The sequence below is a fragment of the Anabas testudineus genome, chromosome 1 (assembly GCF_900324465.2).
Source record: "Anabas testudineus chromosome 1, fAnaTes1.2, whole genome shotgun sequence".
NCBI lineage: Eukaryota > Metazoa > Chordata > Actinopteri > Anabantiformes > Anabantidae > Anabas > Anabas testudineus.
The window spans coordinates 20256123-20276192 of record NC_046610.1 but is presented as its reverse complement, the minus strand read 5'-3'; the positions used below and the strand labels follow the sequence as shown (position 1 = coordinate 20276192).

General features: G+C 42.0%; 1 protein-coding gene across 3 annotated transcripts; it reads right to left on the bottom strand.

Annotated features, from left to right (window-relative positions):
• Window positions 1-543: 543 nt before the first annotated feature.
• ldb1b (LIM-domain binding 1b) lies at window positions 544-19863 on the bottom strand. 3 transcript variants are annotated; one of them, XM_026358735.2, is made up of 11 exons: window positions 19601-19863; window positions 7275-7377; window positions 6183-6227; window positions 5050-5125; window positions 4854-4956; window positions 4592-4764; window positions 3608-3730; window positions 3434-3517; window positions 3073-3196; window positions 2826-2974; window positions 544-2346 (listed from the first exon to the last, which is right to left on the bottom strand). In XM_026358735.2, exons 1-11 carry the CDS (start codon window positions 19626-19628, stop codon window positions 2116-2118), a joined length of 1239 nt encoding a protein of 412 aa, XP_026214520.1. In that variant the 5' UTR covers window positions 19629-19863; the 3' UTR covers window positions 544-2115. The 3 variants fall into 3 exon arrangements, with proteins under 3 accessions (XP_026214520.1, XP_026214519.1, XP_026214521.1); XM_026358734.1 differs by lacking the exon at window positions 19601-19863 and adding an exon at window positions 12750-12896; XM_026358736.1 differs by lacking the exon at window positions 19601-19863 and adding an exon at window positions 9977-10322.
• Between the last annotated feature and the right edge of the window lie 207 nt (window positions 19864-20070).

Sequence of the window (20070 nt, the reverse complement as noted above, 5' to 3'; positions counted from 1 at the left end):
GCTGCTGGAATCGCACATTAGCTTTAGACAAACCTAGCAATGCCGTTTCTGTACTGTGGACTTTTTTGGCACCATATCATTGATCAGCTGTTCCTGTACATAACAAAATCACTGACTACACAGAACATTTTAAAGTGAAAATGTATCATTTTTTATTGGTACCATACATTAATTATCAAGGGCAGAAACTAACCAAATCAAAAAAATATATATCAAACAATGATTTTTCTACAGGGTTTTGAGAAAGTACAATTCACCATTCAAACTCAATCATAACTGTTACTGTAATCATTTGTAACAAAATGATCATGTACAAAACAAGAACAGAGCTTCAGCTGTTTTTAATCTGAATTTGCAGACTCTGCATCGCTATCTGCAGACTGAACTCATGTTAAGCTGGTTTCAGAAGATGTGTGTATGACTGATGGTATCACTCTGTTGGTTATGAAAGAGATGACACAATTTAGACAAGAACTGAAAAAAAGAAAAGAAAGAAAATAATAAAATCAGCCAGTGATTAAACATGAAATTCACTAAATTAAAAATTCTGTGAGCACATTCACTTGACATCAAGTTAAAAGTTGCAGTACACAAAATCATGAGTGTTAAGTGGAAACTGCTTCCCATACAGATGAGATATATGAGTGAATTTCTGCCAAAATAAATTAGAACAAAAAAAATAACAAATCAACTGAAACAGTAAAATCATCTCTCCATGGTGCCATTGTACCCCCGGGGGTTTTGTAATTTAATTTACACAAGTTTTAAAAAAGAGGAAGGAGGAAAGAGCAGGTGGGAAGATAGAGGGGACGGGTTCATGAGTGTTTTTTCTCCTTTTTCCTATTTTTGTTTGTTTACATTAGATCGGGATGGCTTTAGGTAAATCTAAGTAAGAATACATTTTTATTACAGTCAGACAGAACTTTGCTACTACCTTAAATATACAAGCACAAATACACAAAAATTCAAATCTTCCAAAAAAGAAAAAGAAAAAAACAAACAAAAAAAACAAACTGAAAAACAAAAAGACAAAAGACAAAATAAAAACATCCACACTAAATTATTTCTCTTTTATAAACATAAAAGATAAAAACAATATATTTTAGAGGGGGGAGGGATAAAAGTCCTGTGTTGCTCCTTGGTCTGTAGCTTTTCAGTATTGGTAGAAAATAAAAAAGTAACAATTGAAATGAAGGCGTTTAATACAAATTAAAAAACATTCTAGGGAAATATATACTGTATAAAAACTCTTAAAATGTGTAAATGTGTGTGCGTGTGTGTGTGGTAAATGCTCTCTGTATGAAAGACTGCATTCACTGTAGTCTAATCAGAGATGGCTCGGGCACTAGGGGACTCAAAATCCTTCAATCATTATGTTTTTGTGTGTGTGCGTATGCGTGTGTGTGAGAGAGATGTTTCCCTAGTGCCACATATCAGCTCTCCTACAAGTGTGTGATTTTTAATAGTTTTACAGACTGATTCTAAATTCTGGTCCGTCTCCCTCAGCAAAGTCACAAATCAGCTCAGGATGCCTCTTTTCACACGCGCGCGCACGCACACACACACACACAGACACATATACTCTATTAAACACCATGAGTGACTTTTACATAAGCTGTAGCAGACCAGAATTGAGAGCCATGTTTAGAGGACGAGTGGACAAGTCGTCCCTAAGCAACTAGCCACCATCTCGAAGCCCCACTGGCACCATTCCCTCCACCCCACCCCTTCCTACATGTGAACTTCAGTATGAATGGGTTAGTGTGAGCAGGTCTCACCTGGATTAAACCCCTGCTCCTGTCTGTCACATCTACCTGGTTGCTGTCCAAACTGAAAATTAGCGAGAGCAGATCGGACATTTTGTGTATGAGGAAAGGGGAGACAGAGGTGGGGCACACTAACTAAACATTAAAAACCTCCTCTGGCTCAGTGAAACTCTCGGAGATGGATACACTGAGCTCCCTCAGGCTACCTGCGTGTGATGAATCTGAGCTCTACAGCGATGTCTGGGTTGATGATGGAGTGCTGCTTTTGCACTCGTGGCTGTTGGGTTGGGGTGGGGTGGCTGAGGAGTGACAGAGAGGGGATTTGTGTTGAGGTTGCAGGCTCTGGGCTCTACTGCGAAGCCTGTGAGGTGGGGTTGTCGCTCTTGCTCTCCTGGCTGGAGGGGGCCTTGTTGTTCCAGGGCGAGTTGGAGCCCAGCGCTGGGGAGTTGTTGAAGCTGTCCTCGTCATCGATGCCGTTGGCCGCATCGAACTGCGTGTTCTCCAGCCGAGTGATCAGACGCTCGTCCTCATCACCAAACTCACCTCCCATCAGTGTGGGCTCTCCCACCACCATCACATCCTGCAGAGAGGAGCAATTATAATACTTGCGGAAAGGGTATGGGCATAAAAGCTGTCTTAAATATGTTTCAGTAGAAATTGAATTATTCACGTCAGTAATAATATTCTAGTTAAAAGCTGAATTTCAGACCATACAGCTTTTCCCCCACTTCAATCTCTGCCTTTGTCAAAAACTCTCCCATATGTGATGATTTTTGTTAACAGGTTAATATGTTCAGTGCCTCTGAAATATTCTTGTATCCTCCCGCTCCGTAGTAATTTGAGTTCAGTTTATAATGTGCTGTGCCTTTGGCATACACATATATTTAGTGGTTTTTACACTAAAACAACTTCCATACAGTAGCAGGTGTTAATATTTTTGGCCAAGTTCTGGTTAATTTTGTAATATGTGAACTTTCTCTAACAAATCCAGAAAGCAGTTGAACACAGTAGTAGCTGCAATAACAGAGTACTGACACTAGGTGACAGTGATGTACTCACTGGGACTTGGCTGGGTAGGGGGAAGCCACTGCCAGGGCTCTTCTTTTTGTTGTTATTGTTGTTGTTAGTTCCTCCTCCTCCACTGATGGTGCTGCCACCTGACATTTTACGCTTCCGCCGTTTGTTGGGGGCCTGTCTTGATGGCTCAGCTGTAGAGAAGGGATGAGGCGAGTAGCTGATACATCTGATGCATTTACTGTGTTTAGGTGACTGTGTCTACCTACATCTGTGCATATTTTTCACCTACCAGGTGGTGCCACCATCCTCTGCCATTTCTGGAAGAGGCAGGTTTTGAGGCAGTCTCTTGGGCTGAGACTGTATGTCTTGTGTCTGGACATCAGCTCCTGCATGGGCTCCAGAATCACACACAGCTGGAACAGGTTGGATATTACACATTATTGAAGATTATTTGTGTGTTACGAGCATCATCACAGATGGTGTTCAGTAATTACAAGAAATTCTCAGGTCAGAATAAACAAATATAAATGATAATACTGCTGACTGCATTTGACCTATGCCTGATTTCTGGACCACAATTACACACTAAAGAGGAAAAGAAAATGTTTACACAGTATCCCTGAGGGAAGAGGGATATGTGGCTCACTTACTCGGAGGTAGTTAAGGGTGGAGTTCGACAGGCCACATCTTGTAATGTTTTTGGACAGTTGGTCCAGCATCTGTGGGTCCTGGGCCTGGGACATCAATAGACGACATTTAAAAAAAGCCAAAACATACACCCACACATACAAATAAACCATGTGTGCCTTTGTGGATTCACTCACATGCATGGCCAGTATACTGCGGGGGATGAGTTCACGGTGTTGCCTGATGCTGAAGTGCCACGTCTTTATCCTCATCATGTCATCAAACATGAACTCCAGGTACAAGCGCCCCTCTACACACACCTACACAAGTTCAGAGAACCGAGGTCAGTATACAGCAGGTAAACACAGACTGCATTTACAGGCACTCAAGAAACCTGGTTACTGAAAATTCCATGTATACATGCAACAGATGACTAATTTAATGTCTCCTCTACCTCCGACTTATTTGCCCCACAGATTTTAACTATATAGTGAAAGAAGTCATTTTACCCTGCATATGTGCTCTTGCAAAAGTCAATCAGAAGCCTGTTTACATGTATACATGAGACGTCTGTTCTCCAAGAGTAGTCTGCCTAAGAGAATCAACTAGTAACTTACCCTAATTATAAAAACAGGTTTCCCGTTTACATGACAGTTAGAAAAGAGGCTTACACCAAAAAGCCAACTGTAACCTGGTTACTTAACTGTGCATAGAGAAAGATTTAGGGCAAAAGTTGCAATAGGACATGTAGGCATGCAAATTTCTAATCAAGATTTCACTTTATGCCCTTTATACAGAATAATACATAAGAAATATAATTTCTAATAATCTTTTAAAACACATAAAAAAATAAGGTTTTGAAAACTTGAATGATGTGAGCATTGGGACTCTTTTGGAAAATAAATCAGATCAGTCACCTATGTGCAGCAAACTAACCATGCGAGACCACCGAGCACATCTCTTCACAATGTAATGTTTTCTTTTCTTTTTTTGCAAACTTGTGTAATATAGAGACTTCGATATAAAGCATTATAAAACCCTGTTTTCTAAGATCTCTTCAGATTTTACATGCTCTATAATGTTTTCTTCCTTCATCCTTTCTTTTTGAATACTAGTTTGCAGTGTTGTCTCTTTGGCTGTAAACTGTGACATTTCCAGTGCCTGTGTAACCACAAACACACCTGTGTGAACATGGGTTTTCCATTCTGGGTGACCATGGTGCACTGATCACAGTCAAGGGAGACAAAGTTATTGTGGAAGGACTCCTTTGGATGTTTCAGCACATAGTAGAGTTCAGTGGCACCACCCTCAAATATACTCCGGAAGTACCGTGGAATCAACGTCCGACCAATTGCTGAGAAGACAAAGAAAAAATGAGGGGTATGAAAATGGCAGGACACTGGCTGAAGGATATATATCCCTGAAAGTGAGTTTGTTTCTTACTGTAACGTTTGGGTCCGTCTTCCAAACAGAATGTTATGGTCAGCATGGCATCATCTTCAAAAAACTCTGTAGTAAATGCATCCCACCACAGGTTATCACACTCCTAAACGAAAAGGGGAAAATAATCAGTTACTTACACTTCCTCTGGATTGCCTTCATATGTGTGTACAGTTTGCAATTGTGTGCGTTTATGAACCTCTGTCCAGTTCTGTAGTCGTTTGTTGAGTTCAAATATTCTGTAGTCTGTCTGGTTTCCATATGGTGTGTGCCTCCTAGACAACCATAGAGAGAAGAAACACAAAAAATATTTTATAGCAACTACCACTGAATTTAAACTTTACAGGATACCTTTTATTTTCGAGGCCATTTGCAGAAATGAATGCTACATAAATAACAAGGTTTTCATAGTTCTAAACCAGTTTTCAATGGTGTTCAAGTAGACCAATGGCTAAATATATAATGCGTTGAATTATTTCAAAATAAAAAGACTTTCAGAAACATGGATAATCTACACTGAATGTAGACTATTCAGGCTACTACTATTCCAGCCATAATTGAAATGGAGGAGACTCCTGTCGCTTGAGGTAGAGGTGAGATGTTTGTTTTTCTGAGAGTTTGCTTGTTTAACAGGTATTCTGAAAAACTATTTTGATCAGCTTTTTGATCACTGTTATAGCTGGTACACCTAGTATTTTTTCACATTCATACACTGTAATTTTCAGTCATCTGAAATGCTCAAAGTGGTGTCTGCAGTCTAATTTAATTATTCAGTCAGCATAAACAGACATTTTGCCAGTGTCAATTAAACAGAAATGATAAAGATCGCCCTTAAAAAAAATCAGCCGAATTATCGACTGGTCGACCACTACTCTAAACTACCATTTATTTTGCAATCAATAAATTAAATAATGTGGTGTAAAATGTTTGCTGATAACGCTCACATAAGATTCTGCTATGCAGCTTAACTATGTCATTAGTAGTGACAAAGTGTTTGAATCTGCTCTTCTAGTTTTCCCTGCATTCTGCATAAAGCTGAAGTAGCATTTTAGCTGGCATAGTGCCTTTTGCATCAAAACACTAAACTGTAGTGCTGCAAATGTAGAACGGATGAATTCCTAAAAAAATGGATCAGTTTATCATTAGCATTTTTTTCATGAGAATTATTTTGTTGCTCTAGGTAATGTGAAAGATAAAAAATGTGAACAGATTAAATGCAAAAGCTCTATTTAAGTAAGATAAGAACCCAACTTCTCACAACCCTATCTATACTTGTGTGATTATTGCTGTTTTCACACCCACTGGAGATAACAGAAAATAATGCAGTCTTACCCTATTCCTGGCTCCAGGTATGTGGGAGGATACATTGGAGTGGGACTGGAGAAACAAGAGAGAACTATTATTACATACAACTATGATGCTAATACACCCTCCTCCAGCAGTTAGTCTGTCTTTACAACTCTGGGACGTGAGCCAAACACGGCACAAATTGGATGATACAAGGAGACAGTAAATAACAATTTTCAAATACACATACACCAACTGTAGCCTATTCACTTACAGCAAAATGACAAGCTACGACACACTGCACACAACTCTGTACAAGCATAGTCCCTAACCTCACTGAACCACAGAAGTCAAGTCAAGTCAAACCAATCTTGGCATCATTAGCTTCACACATCCAGACAAGAATTTTCACTTTAGTCATGGTAATTCATCAGGCATTGCCTTGATAATGGGCTCTGTTAATGGTCCCAGACCAATATTACACTAGACTAAATTACACAAGCAACTGGATCAGCCTTTCAACAACTGAAGATTAAAAAAAAATGGCCCCGCTGCACCCAGGAATGTTCAAAGAATGACACGTCTGTGGAATATTTGATTTTGTGAAGTGACAGTATAGTATGATAACAAAGCCAACCAACCTCAGCTGTGCCTAGAATTATACTGTAGGTTTCTAACTTGTATCACAGGACAACTGTGCAGGAAACTATCAAATTTCATGCACCTATCCAGTTGAACCCATTTAACCAATAGTGCAGGTTCTGAAAAGCTATGCACATCTAAACATATTGACTATTTGTTCAGGAAGTTTGTGAAACACACATGGTCACCCTGCACTGTGCAATTCAAATCCACAATAAAGACATGATCATTGACTCTGTCCTCTAAACCACTTCCTACTGTTTGTTGATTTGTCAGGCCTCCAGCTGTCAAGCTAGCTCGATTATCAGTGGAAGTTTTCCAGATTAACATCTTGTTGCAGAAACTAAACTCAGGTTATTCACTGGGTTTTACAAAAGGTATGTAGGCATGGTATGCAACAATACAAACACACAGAGGAGTCTTAAAGGCTACAAATGTGTTTGCCTATTCAGTACAGACTTCCAATCACACAAAAGGCACAGACATAAAGCTTACCCCACGTCTCTGTCCAGCATGGTGCCGGGGTGGAAGGGGGGGAAAGTGCTACCGTTGGGGGGCTCCTTTGGGGAGTACAGCTTGAATGACTTGGAGGAACAGCCTGGAAGAGAGAGGAGGTAAATATTTACATTTAGTCATTTGGTAGACACAACCACTTAGAAATGACACACACACACACACACACAACAAGCAACTTGGGGTTCAGTGTCTTGCCCATGGGCACTTGGACATGTGGACCAGAAGATCAGGTAATTGAACAACCAACCCTGTGATTAGTGGATGCTTTATCTTCTGAACCACTGCTGTAATTATTAGTTATTTATTATTTATCAGTTAGCGGGTTGCTTTAAAATGTTGATTAGTAGATCCATTTAATATCAAAAGAAAATCCAAATTGGAGCCAAATCAGTGAACAAATGTGGTAAGTCATGATTCACACTGCAACCCATTTAAAACATTATGCTGGAAAATAAAGTAGTAGTAAATGAGACCTACATTATAAAAAGAAGATGGTACCCAATGACCAAAAGATGGTATCTGAAATCCCTTTACCTTTAAGATTGCAGTGATATTTTTAAAATCTGTTATTTGCTTTTGGCGTGCTACTTACACTATTACTACCCTGTGAGAGTGAAGGCACGTGCAGCCAGAAGTAGCCAGTATGGCCCTGTCTCAGTTGGCTGCCTTCATTCACAGGTCATTCCCAATACACTAATGTTGTTGCATTAATGAGCAAAACAACAACACAACAAAGGGAAGCCTCTTGTACTTGTGTATTCCTGTTACAGTCCTGGAGAAAGTGCATCTCCTCTTCATAAATAATTAGCAAATACAAACATTAACAGCAATATAGATTCTATTCACACGCATAAGCAAGCAAAGAACTAATCGCACTATCACATACAGCTCCAATGAGGTGGTACTTTAATTGCCCATCTCTCTTATAAAGGCCATCCAGACAGAGAGGCCTCTAGGTCATGACCCCTGCCGTCACCATGGTGAAGCCCTGCCTTATTAATGTCTGTCTTTTCTCTTCATATTAAACATAGTTCTGACAATGTTTGGAGGAAACAGACATCTAGCAACAAACAATGGTTGAAATAGAGATAGATTATATTAATAGGATGTTTGTGGGAAAACAAATATTTGATGTAGACACTCAAATAATTAAGGGGTAAGACAGCTTTGTGTGTTTACTGTCAAAAAAAGACTCCACGATATCAAAAACAGGCAGAGATTAACAGATTTGAACACTGTTAGAGATAGACAGCTGATGTGACTGAGGAAACAGTCGTACATTAAACTGATGTTCCTAAAGCACCCATCTATACGGATGCACATTTAACTTCAATAGCAGCAGTTACATACCCACTGGTTCCTGCCTGAATTGGTTTCTACTGCCTTTATAACACTTGCCACAGAGTACACCACTGCTCTTACAGACCTAGTCGTAAATAAATAATTAACAAGTAAAGTTTTCCACCACGGGGACCACAGATCTTCAAAAGAAGGGATGTATCTTATACATGGAAAAAAATAAAATCATAAAAGCACAATCCACTGGAAACCCTGTGTTCAATTTGTGTAAAAACAAGTTGTTTACTGTGTGAGCCAGCAGCACCACTATGCTATGGGCTGGATGCACCACCAGAGTAAAACAAATGGGGCTGATAAATAAATAAATAAATAATCGATGGTTATGTGTCCATTAGTTGTTGAAAGCTCCATTAGCTCCTCTCCTCTCCTGTTAGCGGTTAATGACAGGCAGTCACAATCACATCAGCTGGACTCCACTTCCTCCACTGGGAATCCTGCTCCCCTCTCATAAGCTGACACGGTACTATATACATATTACACATTATACATGTACATACCCTGCTGGCTTGAATGTCAGTCTGCCAACCCGCAGACGAGACCTCACGTCAAATGTTGAGTGACATGGATGCGCAAAAACACCAAATATTTGATTTTGCATGAACTTCAGACATAGAAATCCATCCAGCATTAGATCTCCTATAAATAAGTATAATCCGTCGTGGGTTTGGACTCCTGCCACTCCACACTGCCATCATGATTGTAAGGGAAACAAGTACCCACACGGAATATAACCTGCGTTAGCAAGCTATAAACAAACCCCGAGAACAAATGTACGTTTTTTGACCGAGTCGTACTCAAAATACCCTTCTTACAATCTGCGTGGTTCGTCGTTATAAGCAATAAAAGCACATTTATCGTGGAGTTGTCTATTACAAAGGCAATTAGTAAGGCAGCAAGCACATAATGCTAACACTTAAGCTAGCTGTTAGCTAGGCTAGAACGTTAACCACAGGTGATCTGGGGACGTGAGGTAACTTTACTACAACCAGTGATCAGTTTAACGAGCAAGAAAGCCACTAAGACAGAGACCAAACACGAGGGATAACTTCAACAGCTTCAACACCACACCACTGAATGTACATAAGCTAACTCTGCCCTGTAGGCCTGCGGGGTATGCTAACGTTAGCCAGCCAGAAAACAGTTAATCGGTTAGCTGCTGTTAGCCGTTTTGCTAACGCCTTAGCGTTAAATCCCTTTTCAATGAGAAAGCACCGAAATAAGACGAGAAATTGCAACCACGACCGATCGCCAACAACGGGAACCTGAACTATATCTAAACACTGCAGCAGAAGTGTGTGTGTTTGGGATAAAACACCCTTTACCTGCAAAGAAGCCCAATCAGAAAATTGATGTTTACAGATCCGTGATGATAGACCGTGTGTACGCTCCGTGCGTCAAAACGGATAGGCCCGCTGGACGGCGGTTGGCTGGACGCGACGTACCAACACAATACGTCCCCCTGAGCAGGATCAATAAAAAATCTCCTCAAACCGCGAGACTGAAACGGAATAAGGCCTAGATTGCGGGAGTCGATCGGTTATGTTTTGTCCCGCATGAGGCCTTGTCAATGGGCTGAAGCCTGCTGTGGGTTTACATACGGACCCCGATGAGCCCTTTGTTCACAGGAGGACATGAACAATAGCTGTAGGCCCTCCTCCTCTCCCTCGGCAATGCATTTGTTCCTCTCTCCTCTGCCCAGCACCGCCAGCCGCCCTCTCCCCCTTCTCCCCCCCCTAATGCACAACTGCACATAAAGGTTGTCTGGTAAGCAGTTTTTCTTCCTACCTCCTCCCTGTTTCCCATCTCCCCCTTGTAACTGACACAGATGAGAATTGGCCTAATGCAGGCGTGTGGAAGTGTGTGCTCACTGTAAAGTCTGTCTTTTTTTTGCCTAATTAGTGCACATCACAAACTGAATTGAGACAACCACAGTCAGTCATGATCCTGATCTGCACCCGGTGCACAATATGATACATGCACGTCTGATGCAGGAGCCTGATCAGTGAAAAGCAGATTAAGATCCTTAAAGTTTCATGTAAGTATAGCAGACTGGGGTTGTGTGCAGGTAATTGTGTCTTTTGAGTTTGTAAACTGTCTCAAAGATCGGCCAGTAAACTCTGTTGCCACTGGGAATCGCTCTCTTTCTCTCTCTGCGGGCGGGCAAACACACACACACACACACACACACACACACACACACACACACACACACACACACACACACACACACACACACACACGACGTGTAATGGGATGGATGGGAGAATCCCAAAGACCTCTAAATCTGCTTAAATCGCCTCAAATTATAATCAGATATTCAGATCACAGCCAGCAAGGAATCACCCATATGGCCAAAGTTGGGATATAAAAGGAACAAGTAGTATTAGGTCAGGACTTTTTCATATAGTCATGAAAGTAGGTTATATAGTAGGAAAACATCTGGAGTTTCTACTGTTTATGTACTTTAAACAGGTGATCCCATATCAAGGTTGGCATGAACGTAAAAAGCTGAAGTACAAAAAGCCTGTGATTATTAAAGGATGCTTCAGCCACCAGCATAAATACAGTTCTGATTCATTCAGTGAGTGAAAACACAAACACACATTTCATCATTTATTCACCAATAACGTCGCTGTAGAAACAGCTAACAGGCTTTTACACAGACTGCTCTACATCTGAAAACTGCACAATACTGAACTTGTTAGAGAATATTGGTTAAAGTAAGATTATTTTCATGGATAACTACGAATTAATTTTAAAGAATAATGTTACTCAGATGAAGGTACTAAAGAATTACTGAGGAGAATTGATGACAACTTTTAAAAAATGTATTTTCATGTTAAATTTATCAAAATTTCAGCTGATTTTAAAACTGCTGAACGTTAAATCATTCTTTGTAAATTCATTTTTCCAGCTATGCCTCCTAAACTTTTTGTTCCGTGTGGCAGAGGATGCTACTTTGTTCTTGATCTTTTTGTCTCGACTTTTGAAACATAACTTCCTTACATCTGCGTAATAAACACGCTGCTCATATGCAGTCGTCTTTTAAGACTCTGATCCTTGAAACCTTATGGTGAAGAGCAGCGCCTCACAATTCCAGACATGTAGAGAGAATAAGCTGCTCTGAGGCCTGTCTCTCACCTGAGCAGTAACAAAGATGCTCCGTCTGAGTTTATGTGTGCTGGTTTGACCATGGTAAGCCTTTGACATGAGCACTTCAGAGCTCACACGGCTCGTGTCAGTACTGTGGCAGCATTTTTGCGTGTCTGGTACCAGGCGGAGGTGTAGTCAGTAGTAGCTTAAAGTGTCTGTTGTGGGTGACTTATGTGGATTTGCCTATCTTACGTTTGCTGGCCCCTGTAGCCATGGCAACACAAGCAGTCAATGTTGTCACAACCAGAGAGAGAGACTAAGAATCATCCATGGAAATGGACACACAAGGGTTAATCCTGTATATATGTGTGTGTCTCTCCAAAGCTTGCCCATTGAAATGGTACATGACAGGGTTAATCCTCAGTGCATATGCGTGTGTGTGTGTGACGGAGGGGGAATGGGGGTGGGAGGTGTATCAGGATAAGGCTTGAAGGGCTTACACACACCGTCTCTTTCGCTCTCAGGCATGGGCCAGGCCTTATCTCCAACCAGCACCCCAGCGAGCAAGACACACACACACACACACACACACACACACACACACACACACACACTCCTGCCTAACCTTCACTTCACCAACTAGCCTCGTTTCCCCACTTGCAGTCGCACATTCACACCTAAAGCCATAAATCCATGTATAATAAGTGATTAAAGCTGCAGCGTGTGGTGGCTGAATAAACTCCTTAAAGTGCACAGTGTGATGTTTTCACTAATCTTACACTTAAACCTACAAGTGCAACTTGTTTAATTCACCTTTGTCAAAGTCAGTAGAAGAAGAAGAAAGGGACAAACTTGTCCAGCCAGGAACAAACCAATAGACCCATCAGAAAAATCAACATTCCCTTTTCTCTTTCAGCTTTTTTTCTTTGACCTAAAGAGTTTTGTTGCCAAATCAGCAATGAGACAAGACAAAAAAGCAAGAGGTCAGCAAGAGAGACTTACCTCCCTCTGTTTCGAGCTGTTCTGACATCGCCATTTTGTCACCTACAAATGCACTTTCACAGCTACACACTGATCTAACTCAGAGACTGGATCTCTGTTTTCATGCCTCTCCCTCTCTCTGATATCTCCCATGTCCAGACTGTCAGGCTCAGGGGCACGAGGAGGGGAGGGGACGGATGCCTATACCACTTTGTGCGAGCGTGCACGCCTGAGCGAGTGTCAGCGAGTGTTTATGCGTGCTCTCGCGCACATGTGCAAATGTGTGCGATGTGCCACTTCCATTCACTAGTCAACAGGAAACTGAGCGGCGTGCACATCTGCCAGAGTTCTGATAACAAAGTCCCAGTCGCCCTCCGCTCAACACTGTCTCAGACACTGATCTGAGGACAGTGCTGTGTTGGTAGGAGTGTAAAAGAGCCTCGACTGAACTGATCCCAGCTACAAAAATGAGAGCTACACTGATGTCTGATAAGAGCGACATCAGTTAATTGTTGTTTCTTCCGTTCTCCCCCCCAAACAGGAATAAAAACAAAACCACTCCTGTTTTTATAGATTGCATTCCCTTTTTCCTTTTCCCAAGAGCGAAGTCATAGCTACTGTTTCATTGCTTTTACCACTTCATAATATTCAAGTCAGACATGCTGTAAACACATCAATAGGACAGCTAGGCCCGTTCCTTTATATGGCAACTAGCTACATCTCTGAGCAGCTCTTTTTTTCTCCGGTCACTGTCTGGCAGCTTTTGCACATTTGGCAGCTCAGACGTCTTTACTCTGTTACTGGGACAGAGATCCAACTGTGTGATTCAGTTCTGATAAAAGAGCAAAGGACGTGCTGCTACTTTCTGGAGGAATGAGCAGCGTTAGATCAAACATGCTGTGAGTCAGACCCACTGGCACAATGGTCCTTATACTTTACTTAAGTTTTATGCTAATTTCTACAACGCTTCATTTCACAGGCACATGTACATACACTCCACTACATTTGTCAGACAGCTGTATTGAAACAGGTGAAACATATGGGCTATGACTGAAAAGTGATGTACTGTTACAGATTGAACAGATCCTTCCACCACACCGATTTTAAAACAAAACTCTCAAGATGTGAGTGACGTCAGGACTTTCAGCTTTAATTCAAAGGGTTTGACAAAGTGTCACATGAACCATTCAGTAATTACAGGCACTTTTAAACATACACATGATTTTTTGTTGACATTTGTCTTAAAATAAAAAAATAAAAAATGTATACTGTAGTCTTTAACTTCAATGAGAAACAGTTGTTTGTTATCCTACATCTACGTAAATTGAAAAGTAGCTAAATCCAGTCACGGAGAATGAAACACATGTTAAAAGGTAACTATTATAACCTACCAGAGTAGCAGTAATCTTAACACCTGACAGTGTTTAGATATGATCTATGACAATGTAGTATCTAATGTCAGAGATGTTGAAATATTGTTTTATAGTATAGTTTTCTCACTTAATGCTGTCTCTCTGAATGTCTTAGACCATAATTCTTTACCTAATCAGTTTCTCTTAATGACTTAACGTCTTCATTGCCACAACAAACTACCAATGACAGCCTGATCTTCTGGCAATCATAAACAACATGGTGTTTTATAAAACTCTACTTTTTGACAGATCTGCTCTATAGATATGACCGAGCTCAACAATATACTGTATAGGCTACTCTATAAAAACCAAATCAGTCGTACACAGTCTGTAGTTACACTGTGGGTTATTGTAGCTGGTCTATGATAGTCCTGAGTCTGAGGTTAAACTGAACCTTAATGTATTTAGCACTGATATCTCCACAATGGGGGAACATTCATCAATAATTCAGCTTTTAACCAAAGAAATCCACTTTGGCTGATTTTACCATGGACTTATAGTTTTTAACAAGGTTATTAAAAGTCAGAATTAAAAGCTAGTTAATCAGAAATGACTGCTTCATGTTCAAAGCACTGATTATTTTATTTTCATGATTTTTGGGCTTTCAGGTAAACAATTCTTTACATTCTTAGGAGATCTATCAAAACACTCAATTTATGACTAATATGGTTTCAAATTGTTCACCGTGATAAATGACTTTGCCCACATCGCTCACACTATATTCAAAGGAAATATTTAAATGCACAATAAGCAGGCTGCTTCTAGTTCTTGGACCAGTTCTAGTACATTTTCCCACCTCCATTGAAGTGTATTTAGTTGTAATTGTGTATTTTAATATTGCTGCATTACTACATTTATAGAAGGATCTTAACATGTCTTCCAACACTGCTCGACTGTCAGAACAGAAAATTGTTATTGATGCAGCTCCTTTGCAGGAGCAAATAAAACCACAACTACTTTACATAAAAGAACAATACTTACAATCAAACCTGTTATGCAAATGTGCATTGCAGCTAAAATTGTATGCTAATGATGCTTTCATTTTTCTGCAGAAAGATTACTTTCTATGTGGTTTACAGGCAGAACTTCACCATCCGTCATCCGTCGTTACAGGCTGTAAACAATTGGACTGACCCACAGTGAGAACTTGTCCTTTGACAGCAGCACCCTCTTGTGGCTGCAGAAAGCCTGTGTGTTTGTTTCCCTGCTGCCCTACAGTATTTTCTCACTCAATGGGTGAATTCCCTACTCAGGATATTCTCTGGCAGGCGAACAGACACTGCAACAAGGGAACTTCAGCAGCAAGTGCGTCACATGTTCTAACAGGCCAATAGTTGAAGGGATTAAATTAGAAAACAGCTCCGCTGCTATTATGTGTTTTTAGAAATGCACGTTAATCAGAAATATACTGTACATGTACATGTTATAAAAACTTAATGATCAGCATTCCCTCATCCCTCACCCACACTTCCTCTCCTCATGCTGGCATTTTTCAGGTGGCTCAGCCTTTCAGGGAGTATGTGTGTGTCAGACGTGCGAGTGTGTGCAGTGGAGGCTGGTGTCAGCTGACAGCTGTGTGAGGGGAGATGACAGTGCCCTGATGCTGCGTTCTCTGTTCTCTGGGAGCCATTTTGTCTGTCTCTGATCTCAGAGTCAGGTCTGCACCCCCCCCCTCAGCCAATCACGTCACCGCTCAGCCTTGCAGAAACATAGACACACAGTCTGATCTCTCTCTCACTCTGTCTCACCCTCTCTCCCTCCATCCCTCCCACTCCTCCTGCGCTCATCTCCCACTTGCCTCTCTTTTCTCAGTTCTTCTGCTCTCTGCCTTTTCCCCTCTCCGTCACCTCTCGTCTCTCCTGCTCTCTCTTCCTCGCCACCCTCCTCCTCCTCCTCCTCCTCCTCCTCCTCTTCCTCTCTAAATCCACATCTTTCCTCAGTATCTGCTCACTCCCTCTCTCTTTCCGTCCATCACGCCCTCCTCCTCCTCCTCCTCTTCAGGCTCTCTTGTTGTGCAACCCATTTCTAAACAGCTCAGCCTTTGTGCGTTTTTGTCTGTTGCCATTTCAGCCAGGGCTGCAGTCTTTACTCATTTTCCTCCAATCAGGGACACCATGTGACTCTCTGCATGAGAGGGCACAGTCCCTTCCCCCTTCTCTCCTCCCTCTCTTTCTTTCTCAGTCTCTCTATCTCTCCCCCCTGCTCCCTCTCCTCACTCCTTACCTCCCTCCCCTACCCTCTCCTCATCCAGCCAGCCAGGCAACATACGCTAGCAATCAAGGGAGTCAAAGAGAAAGAGGGACTAAGGGGAGAGGGGAAGATAGGATGGAAGTATATACACAGTGCAGTGTGGAACAATGTGCATGGGGCGGGTGAAGGTGAGACGGGGGTGAGGGAACAGCAAGAGGTAGGTCAAGGCTGCAGCACAAAACATCTGTAGCTTCAGTCCAGTGTACAATAACTTCTTTTTGTGACTGTATAGCAGCCCAGAGTATATCCCCACACACACACTCTGCCCTACTGTTTATGTCATCCACATGTTGGGGCACATGCTCTGTGTGTGTGTGTGTACGTATTCACACACTCACACACACTTGTGCACAAACCCCCAGCCCACACAAGAAGGGGGAGGTTCCTTCTTTGTTGAACACGGCTCTGGAATGTAAACATGAGAGAACGAGAGAATAAGAAGTAAACGATTAAAAGGACTTTGTAGTTTCATATGTTCTATCACATCCAGTCAGAGCAGCATCTTTCAACCCTCTCCGATTTATTTGAAATGTATAGGTGGGGGGATAAATTGGCAGTAAGTGCCCTAATTAACAAGCAACCCTGTATAGTCAAGTTCATGAGAAGTTGATGTGAGTGAATGCAAGTGATTGTTCTATAGTCTATGTTTACATAGTTTTTTAGTTCCATCATGTTCACACACCTTATTTCAGCCCTCCAGGCTTGGATGAAAAAATCTCATTGCTTTTATTCCTCAAAGCCTCGTTGGTCTTTGAGAAAGTTTGAACCTTGCTTGTGCTGTCTTCTTGAAATTCTAGTTTTACAAAATCTGTGTCGACATCTACAGTGAAAATACTGAGAAACAAATCTTCATGGCATCAAAGTCGACGGGAAAAGTGACTCTATTCTTCTTTATTTCTGGAAACTGAAAAGCAATACTGAGAAAAGTGGAAAAAGGGAGAATCCATAGAGCAGAGAAAGCGAGGCAGAAAACTAGAGAGAACAATATGAGTGCAAAAGTGGAGTGCACAAGAGTGCAGTCATACGTCTTTTTGGAAATTTCCATGACCACGTTGATTAAGTATGCAATCTGACCGCAAGATAGCTAAGGCCCGGTTCTAAACAAACGCTCCCGCCTCTGCTTTGCAGCCTTGTTTAACGGCTGAGGTGGCAGCATTTGCCTTTGTAGCACGGGGCGCTGCGCAGAGATTGAAAACACACGGGCATAGACACACGAATACTCTCGGGCTCATGTGGCTACATTTAACACAGACACACCATATTTCCCTGTGCCATTGTTTGAGAGAAATCAAATGCACTCACAGAAAAAAAGCGCGCACACACACGCGCACACGTGCACACACACACACACCATTGGTGTGTCCAGGGTTTGTCCTTAGTGACAGTTCCAACATCTTTTTCTTTCTTTCCATATTTCCATCATGCATTCATCTGTGTACAAGCTACAGCTGTACAGATCAGGATGAGTTGGCATTGTCTCATTCATTTGCTCCTCCTCAACGTCCTGCCTTTTTAAAAAAAATTGTGTCAGCTAAAGAGTTTCCAAACCACAAAACATAAGACCAGTTACAGTTTCCTTCTTTCTAATGATCAAAGTCAAGAATGGCACCAGGGAAATGTGATCCTGGATGCGTGGTTGGCTAGATTTCGCTATCCACATCCCGGCTGTTTGAGGGTTGACCACAATGGCCACTGTGGCCTGGTAGGCAGTAGAGAGAAGAGGAGGCCACGTCAGGGTGATACAGCACACGCACAGCAACTCCATCACACTTGCGGTGTCCTCCTGATGCTGAATATTCTGTGGCAGTAGGTTCTGAGTTAATCATGGTTATGAATAGATTTTCAGCTATAAGATTATATTTCATGTCCTATCAGAGGAACAACATAAAAACCGCTGTAAGACTTAACGTGTTGCCTCTAGCTCGCCAGCACAGGGTTTATTTCTAGACCTATTTTTATCCCCCTTCTGATTTAAGTTAATAAGATGAGGAGAATTGTCCGTTTGTCATTGGGCACTCAACACCTGAACACAACTGAGGGAGATCGTCAGCTTTCACACTCCCTCCAGGTGGCTCTCTGTGGCTGTTCCTCAACTTTAACCAATTGTATTGACAACTGTGACATTGTGAGGATCTGCTTTCGAGTTCAGTATGAACTGTTAACCGATAAATTATCCTCCCCCCTAAAAACAGCCATGAGTCAAGACAGGTCAGAGATACAACGAAATGTAGATGTGACAGAAAACGGCTGCAAATACACAAATGGTGATGCAAATAATGGGAACATGTGAGGTCAAGGTCCACGTGTCGACTCTTCGCTGACCTCCCGCTATAAACTCAAGAAGACAAGAATAGAGCACGGAAACCCCAAAACAAAACCTTTAGAAATCTAGAGAATAACAATGAAAGTTACATCTATAGGAAATATTTCTACTGTGGTATCAAACTCTGCTTCTACACATAAGAAGTATTCGTGTCTCTGTCATCAAGCTCTTTATGCGTCTTTAATGATATACCACTGTGTGAGCTGTGAAACATCAAACATTCATTAACAACTCTTGTGTGGCAAGAGGTGCAGAATCAATTGTGCAAGCTTTTGATCCAAGCCAGCGATCTTTGCCCTTTAAATGTCACACTTTGATCCTTTTTTTCTGCCATGTGAGGCCAGGCAGTTTTTACTAGGACTTCCACAGTGGATGCATGAGTGTAACATGTGCTAATGTGCCGTCCTTAAAGGAACCTTTAAGCCATCACTCAGAAAACATCAGCAGCAGCAACAAGAACAAAAACAAACTAGTGGAGGGAGAGGAGGAGGTCAAGTAGCCCTGGTGGTGCCATAGCAACAACTTCATGCCCACATGACTGCACCACTAACAAGGACTAAACAACAAACAGTAAATGCAGTTTGTCAGCAGACTGAAGTGAAAAGTGAAACAAGACTATGTGTTGATCCATCTATTCTTTGCTCTCCGTCCCATCAACCACCACAGAGGGTGACCTCCCATGAGCCTTTGCAAATAGAGCCCCGGGGCCCTGGGGCACCTCTCTCCCTGCCTCTCTCTGCCTCAGTCACGCCACAGCAGTGGCTGCACTTACCGACCAAAATACAACAACATCAACAATGACCAGAAAAAGTCAGTGGCTGGCAACAGCAACAGCAGCAGCAGAAGGGCTGTCGTTAACAGCAACCATCACCACGGCAGCTACTTACCGGGACACGCGCAGCCGCCCACGGACATCTTCTCACATGTCTGGTGTGAATCCGATCAGAATGATGGTGGTGGTGGTGGTGGTGCCTCTGTTATCCCCGCTCTTGTCCTCTCCTCTCTCCTCTTTCTCACCAGTCACTGCTGCCGCCACTGAGGCTGCTCACATGAGCGTCTGTTATCCCCACGGTTCACACACACTGACACACACACACACCACCAGGGAGCAAAGAGAGAGAGAGAGAGAGCCTGAGAGAAAGGGAGGGGAGGGGGGAGAGAGTGACGGTGAGGGAGTAAAAGAGAGAGAAAGATGGGAAGAAGAGGTTTAAAAAAAGAGCACACACACATACACAAAGGATCGGATTCTCTCAGTTGTACAGTGTGAATCACACCGTCTATGTGTAAGAGAGAGAGAGTGTGTGTATGTGTGTGTGTGTGTGTGTGTGTGTGTGTGTGTGTGTGTGTGTGTGTTATA

Bases quoted from the DNA above. Each gene is read 5' to 3' on its own strand.
- ldb1b (XM_026358734.1), bottom strand. From the start codon at position 12,783: ATGGCGATGTCAGAACAGCTCGAAACAGAGGGAG. The intron at 5,126-6,182 runs GTAAGACTGCAT...ATGGTTGTCTAG, and splicing joins TACCTGGAGCCAGGAATAGG to GAGGCACACACCATATGGAA. The intron at 3,197-3,433 runs GTAAGTGAGCCA...AACCTGTTCCAG, and splicing joins CCACCCTTAACTACCTCCGA to CTGTGTGTGATTCTGGAGCC.